Raw genomic sequence first — 25,040 nt, forward strand, 5'->3', positions numbered from 1 at the left:
CTCTGCACCCTTCTGCTACCATTGTGATATCGACTTCCAATAACCAAATGGGGACAGATATCAAGTTTGATTACATTCACCTGGCTGGAGTTCCTCCAAAAGACAAGCATACAGAGTATCATAATGCGCATCTTACACGTGCAAAGAATGTCGAAAATGATCAACTTCATCGCATCTCAGATTATTACAAACATATTATTAAAATAAAACATGTATCTACATTTCAGAATCCAAATCGGCCACTTAAACTGTTAAATGTTAATAAACGGCATTCTACAGAAATTTAATAAGCGGAATCTCGTTTTCTTCATCTAATAGCTAAAGGTGCATGTAAGAAGGTATTATGTGCAATTATCTAAATACTAATAACCAACGAACCTTCATAAAACCTACTATGAGACTCTCTCCTTGGTCAGTTTGATTCAGTCCACTTCCTTAATCTCCACTTTCGTAAAATCCATTTTAATTTTAACCTCCCATCGAAGCCACGATCTTATAACTTAGGGTTTTCTGTAACGTTCATCGACCATCATTTTGTATCATTTCTCATTTACCACCTGTCCCGTCAATCTTATCTACCCTGATTTAGTCACCCAAATAATATTATGAGAAGAATACAAATTATTTTATAATAACATAACTGTCTTTATCCTCTATTTTATGTACTTTTCCTTATATCCAAGTGTCCTCCTCAGCACTTTATCCTCCAGTAACCTGATCTATTATGTCTTCTCTTAGGGAGACAAGTTCAAAATTGCCCTAAGTCACACGTAAAACACTCATTTTTAAATTTTATATAGAACACATTAATATGTTAAAATATATTTAGCTCAATGATAACAAAGGTATCGATTTAATTTAGTCATCCAATAAAAAAAATTCTTACAAGTGATATATAACAATTTAAAGGGCTTATGACGGCATACAGACATATTAGTACTGCGAAGATAACAGAATTGACTTACAAATCACATAAAGACCATAAACATAATTGTATTATATACGCATGTATCGGTCAAAGCTACACCAAGTGAACAGATTTTCATTTAGATCATTCACTAATTATCTTAAGTGACGCATAATATACCAACCAGATACCTATTTGAAAAGGATTTTTAACATTTTATCAACGTAGGAGCTTAAGTACATTTTTCGGACTTTATGTAGGCCTATGGTGAATAATGAAAGTGCATGGAGCTTTCAGAGGGATTACAACATTTGTAATGATTGAAGTCCATACACAACAGATCAATAGTACTTTCACTATTAGTACTGTACCCAAACGTTGATGAAAACAAGTGAAGTCATTTGGAGCTGATAATATAATGTAATTGGATCAGAAATCTGTGGAGGTTGATACTTGCTACAAACTGAGAAGATTACTAGTCCGGCACTAATTGGACAAATTGAACAGACACGGATACTTTGAAGAGTCCGTTACACACGCTGCGACGCATCATTTAAACTGAGAATTTCAGCACAACAGCAAAGATACAGGAATAATTATTCACTTAAATTCCTTTAATAGAGTGTTTGCTAAAATCAAACAGCCTGTAAGAGTCAAACACTAATTAACCACAATAACAACAATAATACTGCATTAACCGCGCACATAAACCTGAGCAAGGAGATAAATGTTTTCAATAATAAATATTAATATTACATTTTAAAACAGTCCTTTATCTCAAAATGGTAACAAAACTTAGACATAAAAAATAACAGGATCTGAAAGCCAAATCTGCATATCGGTTCTGAACCCCTGTTACTTGTAAGATTTTCAAGAGCTCAATATTTTTTCTTCAGTTTTTATATATACGGAGTTTTTAATTGACAAAAACCTGCACATTAACGATCAAAGAAGTATTTACATATCAATAAAAAAGATATCATACCTCCTACGATGATTGGTGGATTAAATTATTTACAGATGTTTTAAGGTTATTAGAATCTGTTATGTATCCCTGTTATCTTAACACTCATAAATCCCCCTTAAATGAAAAAGAACCTTTAGTGGCTAAGTATACAATTTTATCAAATCATTTTAATTAAAAGCAAGAATAAACAGATAAAACACGGACAAGAAAAGTGTGATGTACTTCACAGCAGTGGAATCCATTTGATATAGCAATGTCATCTGAACGCAAATTTTGGTCGTTTTATTTGTTTAAACCGTTGCATATTTTTCTTATACTTAATCAAGTTCCACCGTCCTAAATCTCTGTCTGCATGTGTGGATGCAAAAAACAACTTACTGGAGTTTTCCCCCCCACAATGTGCCTCTCCAGTATAAAGGCGTTGGCTAGACTGGCTTTATCTGCAGCTAACTCAGCCTCGTGTGAAAGGGTTCCATGTTAAAGCAGGCAAAACTCTCCCCGCCAGTAGCCGCTACTAGTGGCTCATGAGCCGCTCACACAGGTTCAGCGGCTCTAGTATGAAAGGGTAAAATGCATTTTGCTGGGATTACTATCCCCAGCAGTCGCTTCAGCTCGCGTGAGCCGCTCACATGAGCCACGTGTCAAAGAGCCCTTACCGTACTGAACGCCCAAACAAAAGAAATACACTGACCGTGCCACCTCAGTTACACAGACTAGGCCCGTCCGCCAGCTCCGCTAGCTTCCCCACCGGCCAAAAACTACTGCTATAACACATTTCTGTAACAATGGGAACCATTAGAACACACCGTTGCAACAATGGAACCAAAATTACTGTTTGCTCACAACACTCACCTCGAATCACATTACCATCACAATTAAGATGGAAGCACTTTTTACTTAATTCTTCACATTTGACTTAAGATGGCGGCAAGTTTTACTTAATTTTTCAAATTTTACAGCCACGTGGTGGATTTTCTTGGCCATTGTTGGACTATACTAAACGACTATCAACTCTACGGATTGTACAGAACAACGATCTGTGGTGAATTGGATAGAACTAGCGAGGGAGCGATTGTGACCGAATGCAGGTACTGTCCACAGATCACGAGAAAACCCCTGCTGGTGGAAGTCGTTTCTGGTGCGGTGCGGGGGGAATGTTACTTATCAGCTGGACTAGACGGCTGCTATTGGTGGGAAGTGTGATACGTCAGAGTTTTACGCTACTACACACAGACTGAAAACATCAAGCAGTTAAGGGTAGCGTGTTGTGAGTGCACCTCTAATGTGTTCCGCGGGTGTTGCGATAATATTCTAGATTAAATCACTGTGCCGCTATGAGGTAATCTTAAAGCTGTACCCATTAGAACACATGAAAGCCTGTCGTCTGTTGTTCGTTCAGTGGTTGTGGAATGAATGCTTGTAGGATCGGTCGTCACTCACCGCGAAATCTTGCGCATGCGCGTATATCGAATTCCTAGCAGGGATTCTTTCCTGATCTGTGAACTGTAAATGCTTCGGTTCTCGTCTGGGGTCAACCGAGCACGTGAATATTCTGAGGATAGCCGGTACTCTGGTTGAGACTGTATCTAGCTCTAGCGTCTAGAATTGTTAACAACATTTAGAGATATTGGGACGACAGAACGCTATCGCTTCCGGACTTACAATCTGAGTGAAGAAAATGCCCTAATGTGATGATATACCCATTTCCCGTCAATTTTGGATACTTTGTTGTGTCCGGAAAGTTCATTACATGATTCTGGCTTGATCTGACTCTGCAGATAAAACTCGTAAGATGGTGAGTGTGCTGAAACGCAGATGGGTGTATACACATTCGCGAATTGGGTGCAGGAAATTACACGATTTTAAACGTCTTTTAACGGCTTTGTACATGGTTTTCGTGTGCATACACATTTTTAACACAGTTTTAAAACAATAAATTAAACCAACAGTTTTAATATCGAGGGAAAGGCAAGTTGTCCTTGGTGCTTAACCAAGCACTATGCCATGCAGAGGTGTGAGTGTAGGTATAGCTCCACGCTTTATGAAACATTACCGCAGAATTGTAAATCTTCTATATATTAAGATATCTTGCTGATATTTTAATTTAAATTTGTTTTGCAGAAAGACTCATGTTTCGGGATACGTTAATGCATACGACAGATAATTTATTGTTCTTACAATGGGACCAGTCCCATGAAACCAAATTTGGGATCGACAGAATAAGGAAAGTGGGGTTCGTGACTGGACAATGAAGTTACTCCATATAACAGTGAGAAAACGTGGAGAGTTTTTTCCTACTACATACGTTTACAGCAAAGTTTATTCTGATTCTATTTAGAAAAAAACACTTCATATTTCTTGCAAACGTGTATTTAAATTACACATAAAAATAGTTATAATCACGTTAATTACAGTGACTAATGCCGAACTCGTAATTAATACTATTCGCATTTCCACGAGTTTCATGCACGTAATTGTACTACACGCACAGTTGACTAACTCTCAGTGAAAGCGAAGCACATTTTAACGTCACGCCACTAAAACACAGAAAAAATTAATCATATAAGGGCAGCTAATAATTTGTTCTAAAATGTGGAAAAATTTAAATATTTAAAAACTGAAGTGAGTAATTTAAATTACTTTCATGAAGCCAAGACAAAATTAATTTCCGGGAATTATCTGTGGTTTTGTGCCGTCTCCTGATTAAAACGTAACGATTCGAATGTAGAGTAATATTTGTAATTGTATCGGTTTTTGAGAACTTGCGTCCAAGCACAGTACAGATGAAAACCTCACACAGTGCAAAATCCTGAGGCTGAACAGGCAACTACGCAGTTCTTTACAAATCGATACGTTATTCCGTCATTAATAAACCACCGCTGCCATGCTCTCTACATGTTTTGTCTAGCACTAAAAGGCGTAAGCGGAAAGCAAGTTAAGTCACACGGTTACATAACACACAAAGAATTTCTGTCACGATTTGGCAATACACAATAAAATCGTAACTATGTAACGAACTGAATACCCATATTCCATAAAGATGCTAATTTTTTGCTCTTAATTACTTGTGGGTATTGGCATAAAGCCGAACACGTAAATTTAGACTTTTACATTTCCGCATTATTCGAACCATTTCCCACTTTCTCTCTGCAACTTATTACGTATCATACAATATCTAATACAGTAATTTCCCAGGAAGGCTTCGAGCTTCCTCAACCATACCATGACACGGTCAGAGGATTAGCTTGTATCCTTACGAAGTGGGAGTGGGAGGGGGAGGGGGAAGGTTCCGTGTAGTTACCACATAAAACAAACTACGAATATATTTATTTCTTGACAGGGTAGTATCAACAAGAAGTTCATTCTGGTAAACTTAATACCATGATAGCAGAACGCAAATTCAACAAACCAACACAAAAAGACCAGTCTCGGGCACTATTATTAGGCATTTCCATCAAACGTGGGGTTTGACGGAAGCGCCTCGGAATCTTCATAATGTGTTTTCCTAAGAACACTACCAGTGTTATCTTCTTATTTCCTCCTAGGCCTCTATATGGCCATTTTATCACCAATGATTTTTAAGTTTACTCTTTCCTCCGAAATGCCAATTGTGTAGTATCCTCTCAGGTTTCAATATCTTAAAATATTCATCATGGGCCTCAATTTTTGGTCTTCTTTGAAATAAAGGTACATGCTATATAACCTACACTATAGACAGCCTCGTTTAATAAACTACAAACAAACATGAAAGCCTAACCAACTGTTTCACACACAATCAACATAACTCGTACAATTCTTGTTGATGACGCGTTTTGAGCGACTGGCTATCGACTGCGTCATGTCTTCAGGTTAAGAAGCTTATCGATCAGCATATCCATGGCAAATAGAGAATCAGCATTGTTAAGTCATGAAAAGAAGCGATTCAAGAATGTTTTAAAAGCCAACCGCGAAATTTTAATTATGAGCAAATCTAGAACCTTGCAGGTCTTTGGACCAAATTATTTCAAAATCAGTGCGGAGAAATCTGTACTCTCCCAATATTGTCAAGGTGATTAATTCAAAAAGAATGAGATGGGTTAGGTATGTGGCGCGCGTGGATGGGACAAGAGATGTGCTCAGGGTATTGCTCGGGAAGCCTGAACGGAGGAGACCTCCGAGGAGACCTAGACGTAGATGGAAGGATAATATCAAGCGGAATCTATGGGAGATAGGAGTTTAAGGCGATTAGATTTTTCTAGCTCATGACAGGGACCGGTGTAGGACTTTGGTTAATTCGGTGACGAACCTTCCGGATCCCTAAGCCATCTAGTTAGTTAGTTAGTTAGTCAGTCAGTCAGTCAGTTAGTTAGTCAGTTAGTTAGTTAGTTAGTCAGCGAAATTACGTGTAACATACGCTATATATGTTACTACTGTGAGATAACTTCGTAAAAACGTGTAATAAAACTGTCTTTCCTTCTTACTTGTCTCATGAAAAGGAAGGAGTCGGCCAGGGGCGATCACGATCTTTCCCCCGTACGAAGTCTCTCTGTAAATTTAATCAAAAACGCTATATCGTATAACTCAATGGTGTACACAACATAACCTGACTGTGTATAGGAAAAGTTACAATAAAGGCAAATATAAACCAAAGTTCCTAAATTTCACCAAAGTGTATACAAAACACGAGCTTCAAAAAAACCTTAAAAAAATATTTAATCTATTTCATTTTCAAAACATCAACTCGAAAACTTATATCTGTCAACATCGATTCCAATCTGAGTCGATTTAAAACCTTCGGTTTTTTCTTGCGTACTATAACAGCATTTCATAGTTTTCAATACCAATATTTCGGCATTACATGGTTAAATTCAAAGTCTTTTCCAACTGAATTTGTTTGGTAAGCAAAAGTAAACAGAATGTGGGGTGGAAAATTCATAACCGCGGACAAAAAAAATTTCGTAATTTTCCCAACACATGGACCTAATTAACATTTCACAAACTTAAATCTCTGTCAATATTCGACATTTTTATGTTTTCTCATAGTCCCTTTTGCTAAAGTACAGATATAAACTGCATTATTAACAGCACCGAGTAAGATGAGAAACCGATAAAGCACACGATTTGTATTCTGAAGTTTTTTACTAAGTATCTCAACAGTCAACATGCTATCCTGACATGTTTTTAAGAATTTCGTAATTATTTACAAACGAATACTGTAAAATGCGTTAAAGTTTGGCCTCAAACCTTCGTTTCCAAGTCATATCCATTTAATCATACACAAAATAAAAATTTCATTCGGTCGTAAACAATCACCATTTGGCATGTTGCATTTTCTAATACAATTAGCCAAAAAAATATTCATAAACTCTGGGCGAGTTACTGGGAGAAAATAAAAGCGCTCCATGTGGAACAGTCCATAAGACATTAGAAGCTGTCTTTAAAAGTTAGCAGTAGTTGAGCTTTTTATGGAATCCGCGTGTTCGTAAAGGTCTACCAATGGACCCCATTCTAAAGAAGATTAGCCCAGTCCACATCTTCGTGCCACCCTTCGTTACGATGTGCCTTAATATTATCTTCCTAAGTGGTCTCTAGTTTTCACGTTTTGCAGTTAAAGGTGGACGGGCATTTCTCATGCCGCCAGCAAACAAATTAACAAAAATTTTATCCACAACAATCAAATACTGCAGAACTTTGTTCTTAAATCCGGTGCGTGCAGTGTGGGGGATTTGGCATTACATGAAGTAGACAATCTACCTCAGGCGCACTCTGTGTGTGAAAAAGACACCTGCGAAATGTGACAAAAATAATTAATATTAATTAAGGAGCATGATACTAAAGGGTTGAATAATACAGCCTATATACCAGGCAACTTGTTCTTGTCCAGTACAACACACCAGCTCTCAGTCTCTGAGCCACGAATTTCAGACCATACATCAAGCTAGGCCTGCGTAATTCCTGAAAATAACTTACTTCAGTAATCGTCGTTCATATTTAAACAGGTCTAAACTACTATAATGTCTGAATCTATGTACTGTGTGCGTGAGTGTACATTTGAATGCGATTTATATCGGCATACACAGGATTGTATGTATCCCATACGAAAAATTATATCGAGAAAGAACATAATTTGAGTCAAATTATCAAACGTTAAGGGTAAAAGCTACTCATGTCTCTATCTCACATACGCACCGCATTTCCTCGGTTTTAATATGCTGTCAAATGTGAGACGCACCATAATTTCCAAAATTTTAAAACGTAAAATGTGCGCCTTGAATTCGAGGAAACGTAACTACTCCGCTTGTAAGTGATGCAGTTAGAAGCCTGATGACTACAGTGTAATCAGTGGGACGCGAATGGATCCCACGTACCGATGTGATTAAATTAAACAGTACATAGAATATAAATTATCATTACGCTTAAAGGTAGGGAAGCAGGTAAATAGAAATGGTAAATATCATTAAACGGGTAATAATGTTTCAGCTACATTAATCCGAAGGTAGTAAACTGTTTGTTTTATTGCCATAATAAAAGGTTGTTTGTTTAAATTACATGTTGCGGTCGGGCAAAAAGGCATTTTCATTAAGCGAAACACTTGAAACTATTTTATTGCAACGAAAGTAACTAAACAGGCATCCAGTCAATAATACCTTTAACATCAGCAATACCATTCAGGACCGTCTGTTAGAAGAAGTGGAATCTTATTATCTAAGATCGGTATAGAAATTTATTGTGGCAGATTTCATTTGTCTTGCAGCGTAAAAATGGAGTGGTTGAAAATCGAACATAATGAAAGTTGTCTATTTCCACGTCATTTAAATATAATTAAAAATCGGGATCACAAAATACTTGAACTATAATCTTCGCCTGTGTTTTTAAAAATAACACTACGTTTCGGAGGTAGGATCTGCTTCCGTCCTCAGGTTAAAAAGGGAGGAGGGACACCTACTCAGTTGGGTCAGATAGAATGAGCTAATCTCATTCGCTGGACAACCTAAGACAGAAAACTACATATATAAAACCACCTGAAATCAGGTTTCATCAACAAAGAGTTAGTAGGATAAATTACAACAGAAATTGTAGAAATGCATTAAAAGACCTAAAATTAAACCAAAAAGGAAAGTAAAAACCCAAAAACCCAATCCAGAAACACCGATGAGGAAGAAATTAAAAATGTAAACCAGAGGTGGATTGATAAAATCGAGGTTATGACAAGAATGTTTTCACATTTAATGTGATTCAACAATCGCAGCAAATGGTCTGTTTGTCAGTTGGCTCTCCGAAATGCAGTAGGCCTACCGCAGTTTCTCTGTAAATGTAATTTCAGAACTATTTCCTTCACAGCCTGCCGAATGGGGTATAGAGCCCATATATAAAGGTGTTATTCAAACTGACACGAGCATCAATAAAACAGAAGTTTGCTAAAAACGTACATTAACATCATACTAGCAAAACATATTTCAGCAGAGATTATTGTGAATCGTGATACGAGGTGCGATCGGAAAGTTTCTAGACTGCGCCTATAAAAACCCGTACACTTATCTCAGGTATTAAATTCATCCATCACCCTCAAAGTAGTTCCCCTGGGAGTGAACACAACGATCCCAGCGCCGCTGCCAAGCCTGGAAGCATCCCTGGAAATCTTTCTTTGTCAGCCTGTCAAGCACCATCTGCGATTCAGCCTGAATCTCTTCTATCGTCTCAAATCTCCTTTCCTTTAGCTGAATTTTCATCTTTGGGAAGAGGAAGAAGTCACACGGAGCTAAATCCTGCGAATAAGGAGGGTGCGGGATGACGGCCATGGTGTTTGAGGCCAAAAACTGCCGAACTTTGAGGGCGGTGTGCGCTGGCGCGTTGTCATGATGCGTCGCATGTGGAGTTCTTCCTTTAGAATCAGCTGACAGGTCCCATAGCCTATCCCAACAATGTCGCACAAGTCGTTGATGGTACGACGTCGATCTTCGTGAATGGCCTGCCGAATCTTCGTAACATTTTCGGGCGTTGTGCTCGAACGCTCGTCATCATCGACAGAGGTTCGGCCATTTTGTATGATCCTAGAACGCTGGGGATCAGTCTAGAAGAACTGCCTTTTTTTAATTTGGAGGCAGAGGACAGCTTCAGCTGTCCAATGAATGATATGAAGATCTGCAGGTAAAAATATCCACTGCACAGGGTCGAAGGAATATAGTCCATGTCGTCATACACACACTGTTTCTTTAAGATACAAAATTATGTCTCCCAAGTCTTCTATTGACTCAAGATGTCTCGGTTGACACTTTTATAATTGACATGCGGCTTTTACTGCCACTAAACTCGATAGAATTTTTTCGCCTAAGAAGCCGTTTCACCTGCAGGCAGAAGCCACAACTGACAAGACTTGTTGCCCAACAAGATTTTATTAGAATTTTTATGCATTTCTGGTGGTTCCCATCTTCGAGTTAGATGACCTTTCCATTTCAGCCTTCTCTCTCTGAGCACTACAATAATGCACGACGAATATTGAAAACTATGTACCTCTTCAATAAAAAATTAAATTTTTACAATCTTTTCCGTAGGACTACATATTCCTTTTTGTATCTGAACTCCGTCGTTAATCGCCGCCAGTCAACGTTCGTGCTTTAGAGAGACAGATTTACGCTCAGCACTGACATTGTAGCAATGGGAAATACATGTCTTGATTAAATCCAATTAGAAACAGTAATTCAATTCAATTCATTTATTTAAGTGTTTGCCAACAGCAAGAAGTCAATAACAGGCAAACACTGATAATACATACAATAATATCGAAATAATAATAAAAAATATTACACAAGCAGATTAACTAAACTTATACATATACAGTATTAAATATAACAGCCAAATACAGACAAGCCCAAAACAGAAACAATATTATACACAAAAAAATAAACGAAGAAATATAAATAAAAACAAATAATCCACCTAGGGAAACGCTAATATAAAGAAATACAAAAAAATATAACCTATCTAGATCATTTCCCTTATTGAGAACGTGCCCTCAAGGGGGGCAACGTTTGTGCTAAATACGTCCAAAGATTTACATACGTCATTTGCAGCGATGATGCACCTGGTTGAAGGAATGTTTTATCGCACTGCTCACACTAAAAGTAGAAAGTTCTCTTATTTGCCTCGCCGGCACACGTAAACCAACGGCGTCCATAATGGAATGGCAATTTATTTTGCCCTTTAACACATTAACAAGAAATAACGCATCGAGATGTCGTCGTCTGGAATAAAGTGTTCTAAAATTTAAAGTAGATAAAATCAATTCATATTTGCGTGGGATATTACAGTATTTCTAACGTCTATTACTCTAAATGTAAGGGTATAGACCCACAGTTAACCAAAAATATCTCTCTGCTAATTCTGTGTTTGTAAGTGTTAAATTCCTAATGTACTAGACCGCCACGTTTCGTTTGCATTTCTTGCTACCTGACTGGCCACCGTCAGGAGTTCATTTAAATTCTTCTCGCACTCGCAAAGTCAAGGACAACGGACAGGTAGTTACATTAAAAGCAAATATAATTACCTACGCGTAGTCAGGGTAAGCGCGGTTTGTTATGAATCGTCCCAGATTCCTCCTGACCTACCTATTGATCTACACCTGAAGTACGCTGTTCTATAATAACTTCTAATTCAATCTTTAATAACCTGCATTAACATTTTTCTGCGTGTAGTAAAACCATCATAAGATTCAACAAGAATAAAATCTGGCAACTCGGTTTACCCTAGCAATACTGTCGCGCATTTATGGCTAATCTAAACATAAACCAGAAAGACATAGAAGCTAAACCCTCTATTCTCAACCCACCATTTTATCAAAGACTTCTTGTATTATGCATGGCGCATTTACATAATAAGTGGAGAACCCATACGTAAAGCAGGAAGAATTAAATAACAGTCATTAAGTGGTATCCACAATGAACGAAGAAACACATAATAACTTCAACTATTTTAAATTGAGATCAATCACTTCAAAATGAAATATCATATCGTATATTACAACTAAACCATTGTGCCATTACTAGCTAGAAGACAGTACAGTATTTTTAAACGGAACTCACTAATCCAAGGATTATTAAGGGACGTACTTTTAGATATGAACATAATTCATTTATTATAACTGAATGAGATATTTTGAAGTAATATAATGAGTTAAATCGACTAATTTTGCCTTTACTTGTCTAAAGTATAAATATCCTTTGTAGGAACCTTCCTTTTAAATATCCTACTTGTGTGTTCACTGAAGCTTGTCACATGCTGCACTCAATATTTGAACCTCATACAAAATCCTTTCCAGTTAATTCTCTTTCAAGCATAAAGTCCGTCTTTAACTGAGGCTCGTATAAAATTACGGTGTCAAATTATGACAGATTGTACACGTCACTAGTAAAGTCATTAAGTACCCCTGTCAGCCCACAAATTCATCAACATGTCACTAATGAAACATTGCTCATGAGAAACAGAAACTGGCAACAACTGGGCAAAAATATATTGACTAAAACAGCACACTGCATTATCAACCGTGAAATGTAACAACCGGGAAATGAGACAGATAAAACTGCAATAGTTTGTTTACAAATTTGATTTATATCAATCTTGCGTACTTAGTTTCTAAAATTAGAGCAGGCTACTCATTCAAACCAAAAAAATAGTAATAATAACGCAAGGTAGTCAACACAAAGAAATCTCTCGGACTTACAAAAATTATACAGGAAATTAAACACAGAGCTATTTGCCAATGTGTATGTTTTCCTATGTCGAAGGTAATATTAGAATAAACACCTATATGAGAATTTACATTGGAACAATTAGACTCTAGTGGTAAACTGATATTTGTCAAGCAGGGAGCCTGTTTCGAGAAAGGGCACTGGTTACAATCTACATCTATTGTGTAATTTAACACACTCTGTCTTTATTGAGCAGCAATAAGGGTATCTTACTGAACAGCTGATCGTTAGTACATTATTTCAAACATTCGTCGCGTTTGTGGTTTTGTTCCAATTGCTAGATTTTCATTGAAGGTTCCTGAACCAGTACTTCATAAATAATTCGGAAAACAGCCTAATGTTATATAAATTTATTTATACTTAACCCGTTTTTCGTTAAGACGGGTATTAGAACTAAACAAAACTGTTACACGTAGTTAGATTCTTCAATAAAATTTGTATCGACAGCAGGCAAATTGTTTAGGTGTTGCCAGAATTACCGATTCCCGGAAAATCATATAAATTCAATTATTCGTTTGTATTTATTTAAAGGATTTTCATCTCAAAAATGTTTCTGACTCGGCATATTATAATCCCCTTTCCTTATAGGAATTTCAAATAATTTGTTAGAACGCCTGTGAGGTTAAACATGCGACAATGAACAATATTTAAATTATTTAAATGTGGATGGTCACACAGAGCAGCAAAGTTTATATTTTATACCACAAATTACCACAGAGAATGCATTTCAAACATCAGCGCCAATGTCAATGTTACTATTAAAAAATTATTAAGCCGAAGCAAATACAATTGTCTTCTACGATCACCTCTTATAAGACAAAATCACAGAACAAACAATATAATAATTTTTTATCTAGACTTTGCGCTTCAGGTTCCCCATTTACATATTTTAATTATGAGTTTGTTCAGAAAACTACGTTATTTTCTCAGATGCTATTTTTACCGTCATATCGCATTCAATGTTGATGGAAAAGTCTAGGAGTTACTTTAAAAACGTATTTCCGCCAACTGTACTTTGCCACCATTTCGTGTTTACGTTAGTTCTGTAATCTTTACTGACGATTTTCTCGGGGAGATGAGAAGAGTAGGGTTCCATAATTTAATGTGTTATTTCCAATTTTGTACTGTAGCATTGTATATAACCAGTCATTCGTAAATTTCTTTATTTTCTTATATCTTCTACATTTACTCTGTGGTATACCTACTCCTCGTGAAATGTATTACGTATTATATTCTTTCTTCTCTTATCTGCCCTTCTCCTTAATTGTTTTTCTATCGATATGTTCTTTCATTCTTTTTCCATTTCGCAATCCCCGGTTTCTTTCTTACGTCCTATTTATTTTATTTTATTATTTCTAAGTAATCTCTTTTTACCAATATGATTCCATGTTCTTGCACAAAACACGAAAATCTCGATGTCATAGCATTTCTTTACGGATAAAATAAAGTCCTGCTTTAAGTAATGTAAAACATGAAATTTGCGCTGCGGAAGAGTATCTGTCCGAACATTACAGATGAGGTAGCCTTTTCTTTCACGTCTCGTAGTACCGGTCACTCAAACTTAAAGTCTTCTCGTCCACAATGCTTGACCACATCCCACCCACATACAATATACACATTGCCACAACTCAAGCTAGATTCATTTCTCTTCGTTTGTGATATTTCTCACACCTGCGTCTAACCCTGTCTGTTTACGTAGGAATGTCACCAGGAGCTGTCTGTGTTCCCAGCGCGTCTGACATAAATCCAATAAATACAGTACACACAAAACACGAATCTGTTTAACATCATCCCATGAACTCACTACGTGCTTGTTTATTCAAATATCATGTAACACTGCCCAGCTTAGAGTTTTAGTGGATGACACACGTATTTATTATTCAGAAGGCTCGGAGTTCGATATCTGATGATATTATATTTGTCTGCCATAAAACGATCCTGACACAAATTCGTAATTGATTTCCTGGAAGAGTAGTCTGGAGTTTCGAAAGAGCAATTAACTAAGAGCCGTGAAAATAATATTTTATACGACAAGTATTCAGCGATAATAATAGCAAGCCAGTAAAGTTCACAACTGGAAGTCCTTAACCATCTTCAGTCTCCATCCTAAACAAGATTACGTGCCGACACGTCTAACCTATTAAAAAATGTGTCGGGCCGACAGTATTAATTCGTGTTAAGGTTAGTTACTCCCTTAACATAAATAAATTTATGTTACAACTACTTTAAAAATACGAGTATGGCTTAAAAGATGACTGCAAAGGACAAAATTCACTTATTTCTCTTTGTATGGCCAGGAAATACTAACAAGAAATCTGAATCCTCGTTATTTATCTATACTTCTATTTAGACAAATTCATGTCTGACCCTACATTACTAATTTGTTCCCACAATCACGTAATTCAAATAATTCTCTTTTCATTTAATAACAATATAAAAATATAATTAAGAATTTATAAACAGATTGTATCACAGATTAAAATGCTTATTTTTGGGCGCAAGTGCTTCTATTACTACCAACACAAGCAGCACCCAACTGATTTAAGACGTACGTTTGAGTCTTACGCAGCTGTTCTATAAAAAACATGGAAAATGCAGTGACAAAATCTGTGAGATTCAAACTTTGAAGAAAATTACACACGTTATACTTAACAGTCGAAACTGAAATATTTGAAAACATCAAATATACGAAAACAACCATGCTCATTATGCGCTAACATAGAATACTAATTAAAAGGCGGGCATGAAAAAAGACACAAAGAAAAACAGAAGAGAATTTTTATATAAACATTTTAAGAACTCACCGTTCTGTCCCTCAGGTCGTGCACTTTGCAGTGTAGGAACACGGAACTCCCCAACTGCGTCGTTACATTCGTCGAATTAGAATGGTCTTCGAAGAACGGCAAAGGATCCGGCGTTGTATTTGGCTCCGGCTCGGTCAGATCGTCATATGACTCAGTGAAAGGGGACGAAAGTTCGTACCAAAAGTTTTTTGGTAGGGAATCGAAAGGGTCGCCACTATGCGTCTTGAGGACTGGAAACAAAAGAAAACATGGCAAATGTTTCGAACCTCAGGCGTTGTCGGACAGAGGTTTAGACAGAATAACCCTTCCGACAAGAACAGCTTCTTGAAAACCCTCAATTCATACGTTGCTCATAAATACACACAGATAGGATTTTATCCACCCCCCCTTTTTCCAAGAGAAAAAAACTGAAATAAAAAAATACGTTATTATATCTAACATTTGAAAATCTTATGCTAGATCTACGGTACTTAGTTCATATCTCGACAGGGAAACAATCTTCCTTAACCTGTGCAACCGAATTCCGATACAAAAACTAGAAACAGTCACCATTTCCTCGTGTGATGATGTCGAATCAACATCATTCAACATCAACACAAAACAAAATACTTTCCACAGCCAAGTCTGTTCTAGGTGTGCCATTAGATCTTCATAATGTTTTAAAAATGTGTTAACATTTCTATGGTTTATTTGATGCAACTTTTTAAAAATTCATGTTATAAAACAATTTATACCAATTTTGGACGAAACGAAGAATGAAAGTAAATCTTGGTGTTTTTAGGAGTTCTATGATCACGCATGTGGCCGAAGCATGTAGTTCGAAAAACACTGAGAAAGTGGTAAACAGTGTTTGTGAAAGTGACAATTAAAACAAACATCAAGAATCTGATATTGTGTGACTTTAAACAATCTTCCAGAACGTTCACTCTTAGTTTTATGTGATGCACTCCTTCAGAGGTAAAGCCAGTGTTTTGTTTCTCATATACGCCTGAGTAATATCGTGCTTGAAACTTTTATATCCTGGTGTAGTCATCATTTTATGATTCTCTGTTTATTTTACTTGTTAATTTTAATACTTATGTAACCAGTATTAAGATTTAAATTAAACTAATCCTATATAAAAACTTAATTTATTTAATGTTCAGTATGGGTGTGGAACTTAGTCACGCTATTAAAGAAGAAGCAAATACAGATTAAGAATATATCAGAGTAAAGAGAATAGAATATTTGGACCTAAAAGAATAGTAGAATACAGAATAATAACTACTTTCATAGCTTTTGCTTTTCGCTGAAATTATTAATTAGGGTACACAAACCGTGGAGACTCGTAGTTGGCACATGCAATATATAAGCACCCAACGACCTAGATCATGCTCGGGAAGTCTAGTTTACTAGTCGGCCGGTTGATGAGAGGGAAAACTTAAGAGAACCCCACAACAGACAGAGACAGATGAGACTCGACAGCCGCTGGGAAGGCATCAAGTCTAGGGTTCGTATCCCGAAGAATGCAGCCTGCAAATTCGGATACAGTGAGGTGGCAACCCACTATGGTGGTGCAAGTGACGCGACCTGGAGAGATTTTAATTACTGACAATCTTCAAGAGACGTTTCGGACAATATCGGAGGACCCATAGCAAGATGTAAAGACGCAATCTCCTGACGTCGGAAAGAGGCCTGTGGCCTACATCCTTGAATTAGAAGAAGAAATACACGAAAAATTTATTCGTAAAACTGGAGGGGAAGAGACAATTAGGGAAATTAATAAGAACGCTTTAAAAATGTGAACTTACAAATAAATACATGGCATTTTTGATTGCGGTCTGTCTTGACATAACAAATAAATAGGTAAAAATAGTAGCAGTATAATGTATCTTAAAATTGCATCTATGATTTGAAAATTCTGCTAGCAAGTCTTTATGCACAAGCATCGAAAATATGATAAGAACACATCAGACCGTGTTATCGATTCAATTCTACAGATTTTTGTATGAACTACCTGTTTTCGAATGTAATTCTCAGCATATAAAGTCTTGTTTACATGCCAAGACCTCTAACTACAACTACTAAATTACGCCATCACGACGTTGTAACCTAGAAACATCAGCAAATTTTTCAATAGACTTATTTAAAAGTCTTAAACATCCAATTACTTTAGATTGTGACCTTCTAGGATGTGACGACGTTGGCCTTATAGGTGGTTATGAATGCTCACCTTCGTTCTTCCCAAAGCATACAAGACTACAAAGCGCCTCAACTCAGATAGCCACAGTAGGCATTTCATTCGAATGCAGAGTTACAATTAAATTTCTACGTTTTTTTTTCTGCTTTTAATTTGAGATGTGGTAAATCGAACGGGTTTGGTGATTGAAATTAAATCTGAGATAACTACGACATATTTATCAGTTCACTCATTACTTATAATCAGGCGTTTATTAACTCCTGCGTACAGACGGGATATAGATAGAGTTGCTAGAAACATACCCCATTTATACGAGTAAGTCATTGTCAGAGACGAACTTGCGAATTAAATAAACAACAATGCAAAAGTGTGCTCTCTGGAGTAAATTGGCATTCCAAATGTGATCTTCGCGCCACATCCAGTAGGTGGTTGCTACTCTAATGTGGCCCAAGGTCAATGTTGCGTCTAAGGCTATTCTTCTGTTAATGTGATCCCACAGATCATTGAGCGGCATACGTAAATTCTTGCACTAAAGAGACACGAGGTATTATTGCTGCGCAATAATGGCAACCTTCGGCTCACAATGGACTCCAACAATGGGATGTAAGCGATAGAAAGGCATAAATGTCGCGTTAAAGACGAAGAACATCTAAAAATGGCAATGGTCGAGCAGATCAGATAAATAACTAAATATATTGGGTATTAGCTGACAGCTGGCAAACCTCCAAGGGTTCCCACCGAAAGTTTAGCTCTTCCGACGTCTTTAACTACCTACAACTTGCATACATTTCACAATGGATTAGGGGTTCATGAATTATTATTTTCTTACAAGACGATGTGTATTGACTATCAGAAATTTTTCAGTTCTGGCTTAGCCTTGGTGAGATTGTGTCACACAATCTTGACGTTTTTACAATCTACAGTCATTGAAGATTAAACTTATTACGTAAGAAAGATTCCCATTATTTCATTGGTTATGCAGTAGAAATAGCTAGCATCTTCAGAAGGCATAATGTATATGCTAAGTTTAAGAAATAAGCAGTAAGGAGTATGAAGATTTTGCAAACCATAAACATTCAATCATAATATTCATATTTTTTAAATCCGCAGTTCTCTGTATAATGCTTCGTAAAATGAAACTGAAACACGAAGTTTATTTAAAAAATCATAAAACTGCGCCTTTCTGAAACGCTAACGGTCGCTCAGCTAATCAACAATTCAGCACATTTTATGGAACCCGAATGATCATTATCGTGTTTACAGGGGCCCGTCACCAGTCCCTATCCCGAGCGAAATTAAATCAGTCTACACCCTTACACTCTTTGCTCTTAACATCCATTTTAATATTACCCTCCCGTCAACACCTAATTTTTCTGAGTGGTGTAATATATTTACGAACTCTTCAGAAAGACGAGGGAACATTTAATTCATTGCTCAAGCGTCTTAATGGATTCTTGCAGAATTATTGTGATAATTAAGCTCCTCTGTCAAAGCGAATTTTTTGTAAACAACATTTCAGCACCATTTACGGTCCCATCATTATGGCAACTCTCCAGGCTTCTAAGCGAGACTGTCAGGCTGAAGACTGTCCTGTGACCAATCCATAATGTTGCTAAAACAAGAAGACGTTCTCGTTTTAACGCCTAGAAACAAGTTATCTAAATAACATATTAAAATTTATATTCCACCCAAAAAATCTCTCAATTTTGAAGACAGTTGTTAACACTGTTTAGGGAAATAATCGCTACTCATTTTCAACGCTATAAAAACCTACATATATACTTTGCGGCCAAACACAGTGTTACAAATGTTAAGTAATGGTATGTATAATTTATTACTGTATTTTCAAAGAGTTGATGGTTGTCCGAAAGATATGCGTTGACTTCACGATCTTCATCACAACGAATGTTTTATAAATTTCTACTTGCACCTGTTTCACTACACTAAGAAATTTCAAGAAATATACACATTTTACGTAAATCTGAGAGAAATTTTCCTAATATGGCTTGCTGAATACAAAATTTAATACAACTGATTCAATTGACTCTGAACACAGTTTCAGGGTTAGTTCTTTGCACACGACAATAAAATTTCTGGATCTATAAAAAACAGGAAACTTTTCGATAAACTAAGCGACCAACAGATTCTAAACATTACCCTCTTTCATTAAATTAGTAGATGAACTTGACCTACGGAGAATTGAGGAAAGCGCATGACAAGTCTGTTTCTTTCCTGAAGATGAAAACAGATACAGCCTATGAAACGCTGTAGAATACTGACAATTTTGGTCCACAGAAAACGTTTTAAAATGACGGTACATTCCATGAGCGTCATAGTCTTCTCATTCTTAAAGAATGAAAATATATAAATTAATCTTAAAGAGTATTTAACATTCGTTGCAGATAAAACATCACTGGCACTAAATTATTTATCTATCGTACTGAAACTGGGCAAGTCGTAGTTGTAGTTTGATACCTCTTGGTTTTATCGACATTTTTCAAGTTACACGTCCCGATCTTGGTACGACTTGTGCAGTTTTACTGACACGTAAAAGTCAAGTTATCTTTGTGAACAGAAGCAGAATCACATATTCAGAAAATTAAGACTATATGGATATCAGTAGTCAACTTAACGCCACGGCCGCTTTAAACCCTGGCACTGATTCGACATACGAATATTAAAATGGGGTTGATAGTGTTCTAGCGTAGGTCTGGATGACCTGGCGACGAAACAAATCCCCAATTCCTCCGGGAATCTAACTAGGCCGTCCAGCCCAGTCACCACACTAACTTAACCAACCCAGCAACCATAAAAACTTGCTACTAAAATGTACTTCACCTAATATCACCTGCAAAAAACAATTTACAGTACATTTTCACAGTCCGATGTGTTTTGCTTGCACACGAGACGAACAGGGTAAGATAAACTGGCGGTACAGAATCCATTACGAAATTGTCATATTTAAACACAACACAAATAAAAGCAAGAGTGAAGTGCCTTGAACATAGCCCAAATAATTTCAAGAGTGATTACAGTAATGCTTTCTAGAAATTTTGTCACTCTATATGAGTCTTTTGCGTTGTGTTTGTCTTACGTATCAGAATCCAGACAGCCCGCTGCAATGTGTTTGGTGTGAGGAAGTCCTCCAGATGTAGTCAGCTGTAACACACCCCTGCAAGGCATATCGGACGTTTAAATAGCAGTCTAAACTGTATTCACACTGTTACTCCCCAGACACCCGTACGTTTCAGCTTCATGCCAACTGAATACTTTTTCCTGTAGGAAACTGTAGTCCTTGCTAAGTTAATGTCGTAGTGGATAATGAAAGTCTATTGTCTGAAACGCATTTAATATACATAACAATGCCTGTCACTATAAACAGCTTCCACTGGCAATTCGCTCGTGTTAATCAGGTCTGGAAGTGTGACGAGATGTTAGGCTTCTTGATAATAAGCTTATAGCAATTTCGTTGATATCAAAAAGGTGATGGCCCATTACAAATTGAGTACGCTGACATTCGACTACAAAGTGGACGTCAGCACCACTTTAAAAAAAATTAAAACTACACTTTTTACGTAGCCTACAGTCATAGATGTTGGTAGACTAGTTGAAAAATAACTCTGATATGGGCTGAATATTCAGCATGTATACGTGAAAGTACTTTAGCAGTAGAGAAATGTCCCGCCTTTCTGGAAACCATAGATTCCTTACTTTCCACAAGATTCCAACACCGACTCGTATCTTGAGCCTGATGAATCCTATCCACATTCTCTCACCCTATATCTTCAAATCCATTTTAATATTACCCTTCCATTTACGCCTATTGTTTTCCAAGTGTACTCTTATCTTCTGGATTTCCGACCAAAACTCTGTATGTAATTGTGATACTATATTCTATTCGTGTTCCATTCTACGATCATTTCATCCTCCTCGATTTCATCATCCGTACAATAAATAATTGGCAAAAATCGGGATTTTTTAAAAATATTTTCATTATGCAATTTTTTCTGCCTCCCGCCACCTTCTTCCACTTAGATCTAACTGTTTGCTGTTTAACATCCTTTCTCAAACAATCTCAGCCAGTGCTATTCCATTACTGTGTGAGAACACACGTGCAGAACAACAGATGCAATTAAACTTCTGCGTATTTTAATTTCTATGATTGTGGACGGCAGACGGACGAATGTAAGTATTCGGAACTGCACGGTAGCAAGTATTCTCCAAATTTAATCGGCATTCAACTTCTCGCAATTACATTTAGTAGGATTTGAGGCTTTAATAGCGGTAAGTCCGAAGTTAGCTGTCTTTTTGATTGTAGCGCCGTGCAGTCTGGTAGTTTACAAACATTTCAGAGCTCTTTGCTGCCTCCATCTTCAGGGCGATAGCAATTGATTTGTTACTGCCGATCCAAAATATCTTAACTTTGGCACATTTTTAAATAATGTGCTAGTTGTGTTTAAATTATTTGTCCTGCATTATGGTGACATGAGTAAACATATTCTGCATTTACTTGTTAGAGCAATATCCTTATCAGAGTCCAATAGAACATCTGGATTTGTTTAAATGGTATATACCTATTCGTAATGTAAATTAACACAATCAGCATACATCAGAATGTGTTGTGTCATTCCCCCCCCCCCTGGTTTTCTTGGACGTTTACAATTACATATTCTAAAGAAAATATATAAAGAATTGGCTTTAAACATATTGTTTGAAACCATTCTAAACAGGAAATGCAGCAGACACAAATTTATCTATACGTGTCTACAGATTTCTTTTAAGAAACTTGAATTAGCCGAATTACTGTCGCGGATTTCTAAATTTATCAGAAATGTCGTGCCATTATTCTCTTCTAAGTAGATGGCGCCTTTAAGTTTACAAATGGCTGCTTTATTGTCCCACTTTAACACCATTATTTTTCCTGCTGGCTTAATGCCACTTAAGTGTCGTATGACATACTGTACTCGCAATAACCATAAACTAGACTTATATGATTATTTTGCTTCTAATTCATAAATGTGTCCTGGCGCTGTAAGTTACATACTTGGACATCAGTTGAAGTACGACATCCTTCACGTCATTATAAAATGTGTTAGACTTTACGGGGTGGTGCAGTCAGCCTACCGCCCATCCACTAAAATGCAGGGCCACGCTGTGCCAGCAGCATCCGTGTCTGCTTACTGAACATACTTACAGCTACACTGTTTCTGGTTGTATTTGCAGCCTGAGGATGTCATGCCGCGCTGGCAAGGGACTCATCTAACACTGTACACAAATGCATTATATTTACTATTCACTACAGAACTTTATCAGTGGAAAACACTTGGGAGACCGAGACTTTGATGACAGATCCAAGCAAAATGAATTGTGAGATAGTGAAACGGTTCAGTGAAGACCCACTAGCAGGATTCAGTGACGAGTGAACTAGCGTTCACGTTCTATAACAAGAAAGAGCCTAATTTCTTGGACTTACTGTACACTTAATGAAGGAAGTCAATCAATCAATGAGCTTTTAATTGAAGTAGAAACTAACGCGCCACAAGTCTGAATGCTCACTTTAATAACGACAAATAATAAATCGTGTAAAACAGAAATATGAAATGTGAAATCGAGATAATTGGTGAACATGTATACACGTTCTGTAAGAGAACTCTTCTGTTATTCATAAGCATTAAACTGACGACAGCGCAAACTTCTTAGATTATCTCATTTTCGATTATTATGACGTCAGTATGGTAACATTACTTCAATGGAAAGCAATTTATTATTTGTTAATACGATGTACAGCGGTGTTCACGAAAATACTGAAACTTACAAAGCAATACAATACAGTACAATGCATCAGAACTTCTGTATTTACAGTTTTGTTTTACGTTCGCCCAGATACAAAACGAAGCGCGCATTTCTTTAAAAATTTCTGTAAAAAGAGGAACATAAATTACACCTTTCTGGACAGCCTGTGTTGCGTTAGACGAGATTCTTAACGCCTGTTCAACACACCGACTTCGGGGACGTTTTGTAACGAGCTAACAGCTCAACCTGCGGTTGTATACAATTTATTGACAGGTTAATTAACTCTGATAGATCACTGCCAACAGGTTCGATGAGCTTCTGGTTTCTACACATCAGAAAGTTATAACTTCCTACGTTACAGTGTCGATATATAATAAACCATGTGCCTTTGAAGTTCTGAGAGTTTTCCTTTAATTTCCTGGAAGACTTTAATGAAAGCGATACCTTGGCTAGGAGGATCAAAAACGTATCTGAAATAGGACATTAAAGTGTCGACTGGATTCATTTGCCTAAGGATAAAAAAAAGACGGAAACGCAATTGAAACTTTGTCCCATAAAAGACATGAATTTCTTGTCTAGCCTAGTTATTATTAGCCTCAAAGAAGAATTTTACTCCGTGGACTTAGCCACCAACCACGGGAACGTCTAGAACAGTTAAACGTTCAAAACGTAGACGTAACTTCGGATACTGTAAAGCAGAACTGAGGAAGTGAACGAAGAATTTGAATACTGAACCGAGATTCATGTATGATTATGTGATGCATATTCGTCACAAAATTTCGAGTCAGACAACACTTCAAATTCTGAAGCTTTCATGGCTACGAAGTATTATGAATTATTCTCGGCCTACCAGCCGCGTCAGGTGGTTGAATGCAGAAGAAACCACCGTTTCGACAACCATATTCGTCTTCGTCCTCAGGGTACTGAAGTTTCCTGAGAACTAGGACGAAGATGGTTCTCGAAATGGTGTTTTCTCAATTCAAGCACCCAAGAATAACTAATTAAACAAGACTCACTTTGTAGTGGTATTTTTGCTTCTTTACTTCAACTTTCATTCATATACTTCACATCTGTACCTTCAAACCTTCTTACCCGACCCCAATACCGATATCCATACAACTGTGTATTGACTATTTAACCCGTAATTAAGATTTAAGCTGGAATTTAAGGGAGAAAACCGCTTAGATAAAACCCAATACAGACTGAGATAACTGATTAATCCTTTCTTCATTACTAATAAACCAACAGCATACAGATGACTGAGCTACCATGACTCTTCACCGGGGGCTTCATACGTTGTCAAATGCAGACTAAATGTGGCTGAGTTTTAGGCTTTTACATTACACCACTATACCAGTTCCGCGTTAAAATTAAGACAGCATTTTAAAGCAACTCGTAAAGCCTTGATCAGAGGCCAGGAGAAGTGGAATGAAAGAGGTTCAGAAACGCAGCACTACGCGAATGGTCAACAAAAATTATATTAAGTTACCCGTTTCAACATCGTTCAACACTCGATGCTCCATGATAGAAAAACTTGGTAGTTGAAGAATAAACATGAGATGAGGGCGAAAATCGTGGAACTTCCGAGTTTTGTACAATAAATTAAAATCAAACAAACACAAGTCAAGGAAAAAGTAAGTAAAGCAGAACGACCAAAGAAATGTAA

At 36.9% G+C, this 25,040-nt stretch overlaps 1 protein-coding gene across 4 annotated transcripts in view; it reads right to left on the reverse strand.

Annotated features, from left to right (window-relative positions):
- The window catches only part of LOC110834116 (zwei Ig domain protein zig-8-like), a 520,500-nt gene that overhangs the window by 279,193 nt on the left and 216,267 nt on the right, over window positions 1–25,040 (reverse strand). For all 4 annotated transcript variants that reach the window (XM_087348580.1, XM_087348582.1, XM_022072950.2 and 1 more), the window contains one exon: window positions 15,403–15,632. In XM_087348580.1, coding sequence (XP_087204706.1) covers window positions 15,403–15,632 — 230 coding nt within the window. The remainder of the gene's footprint in view (window positions 1–15,402; window positions 15,633–25,040) is intronic.

The sequence above is a fragment of the Zootermopsis nevadensis genome, unplaced genomic scaffold, assembly GCF_977971745.1.
Source record: "Zootermopsis nevadensis isolate Lab colony 2312 unplaced genomic scaffold, Znev_1.0 Znev_ptg000013l, whole genome shotgun sequence".
Taxonomy (NCBI): Eukaryota; Metazoa; Arthropoda; class Insecta; order Blattodea; family Termopsidae; genus Zootermopsis; species Zootermopsis nevadensis.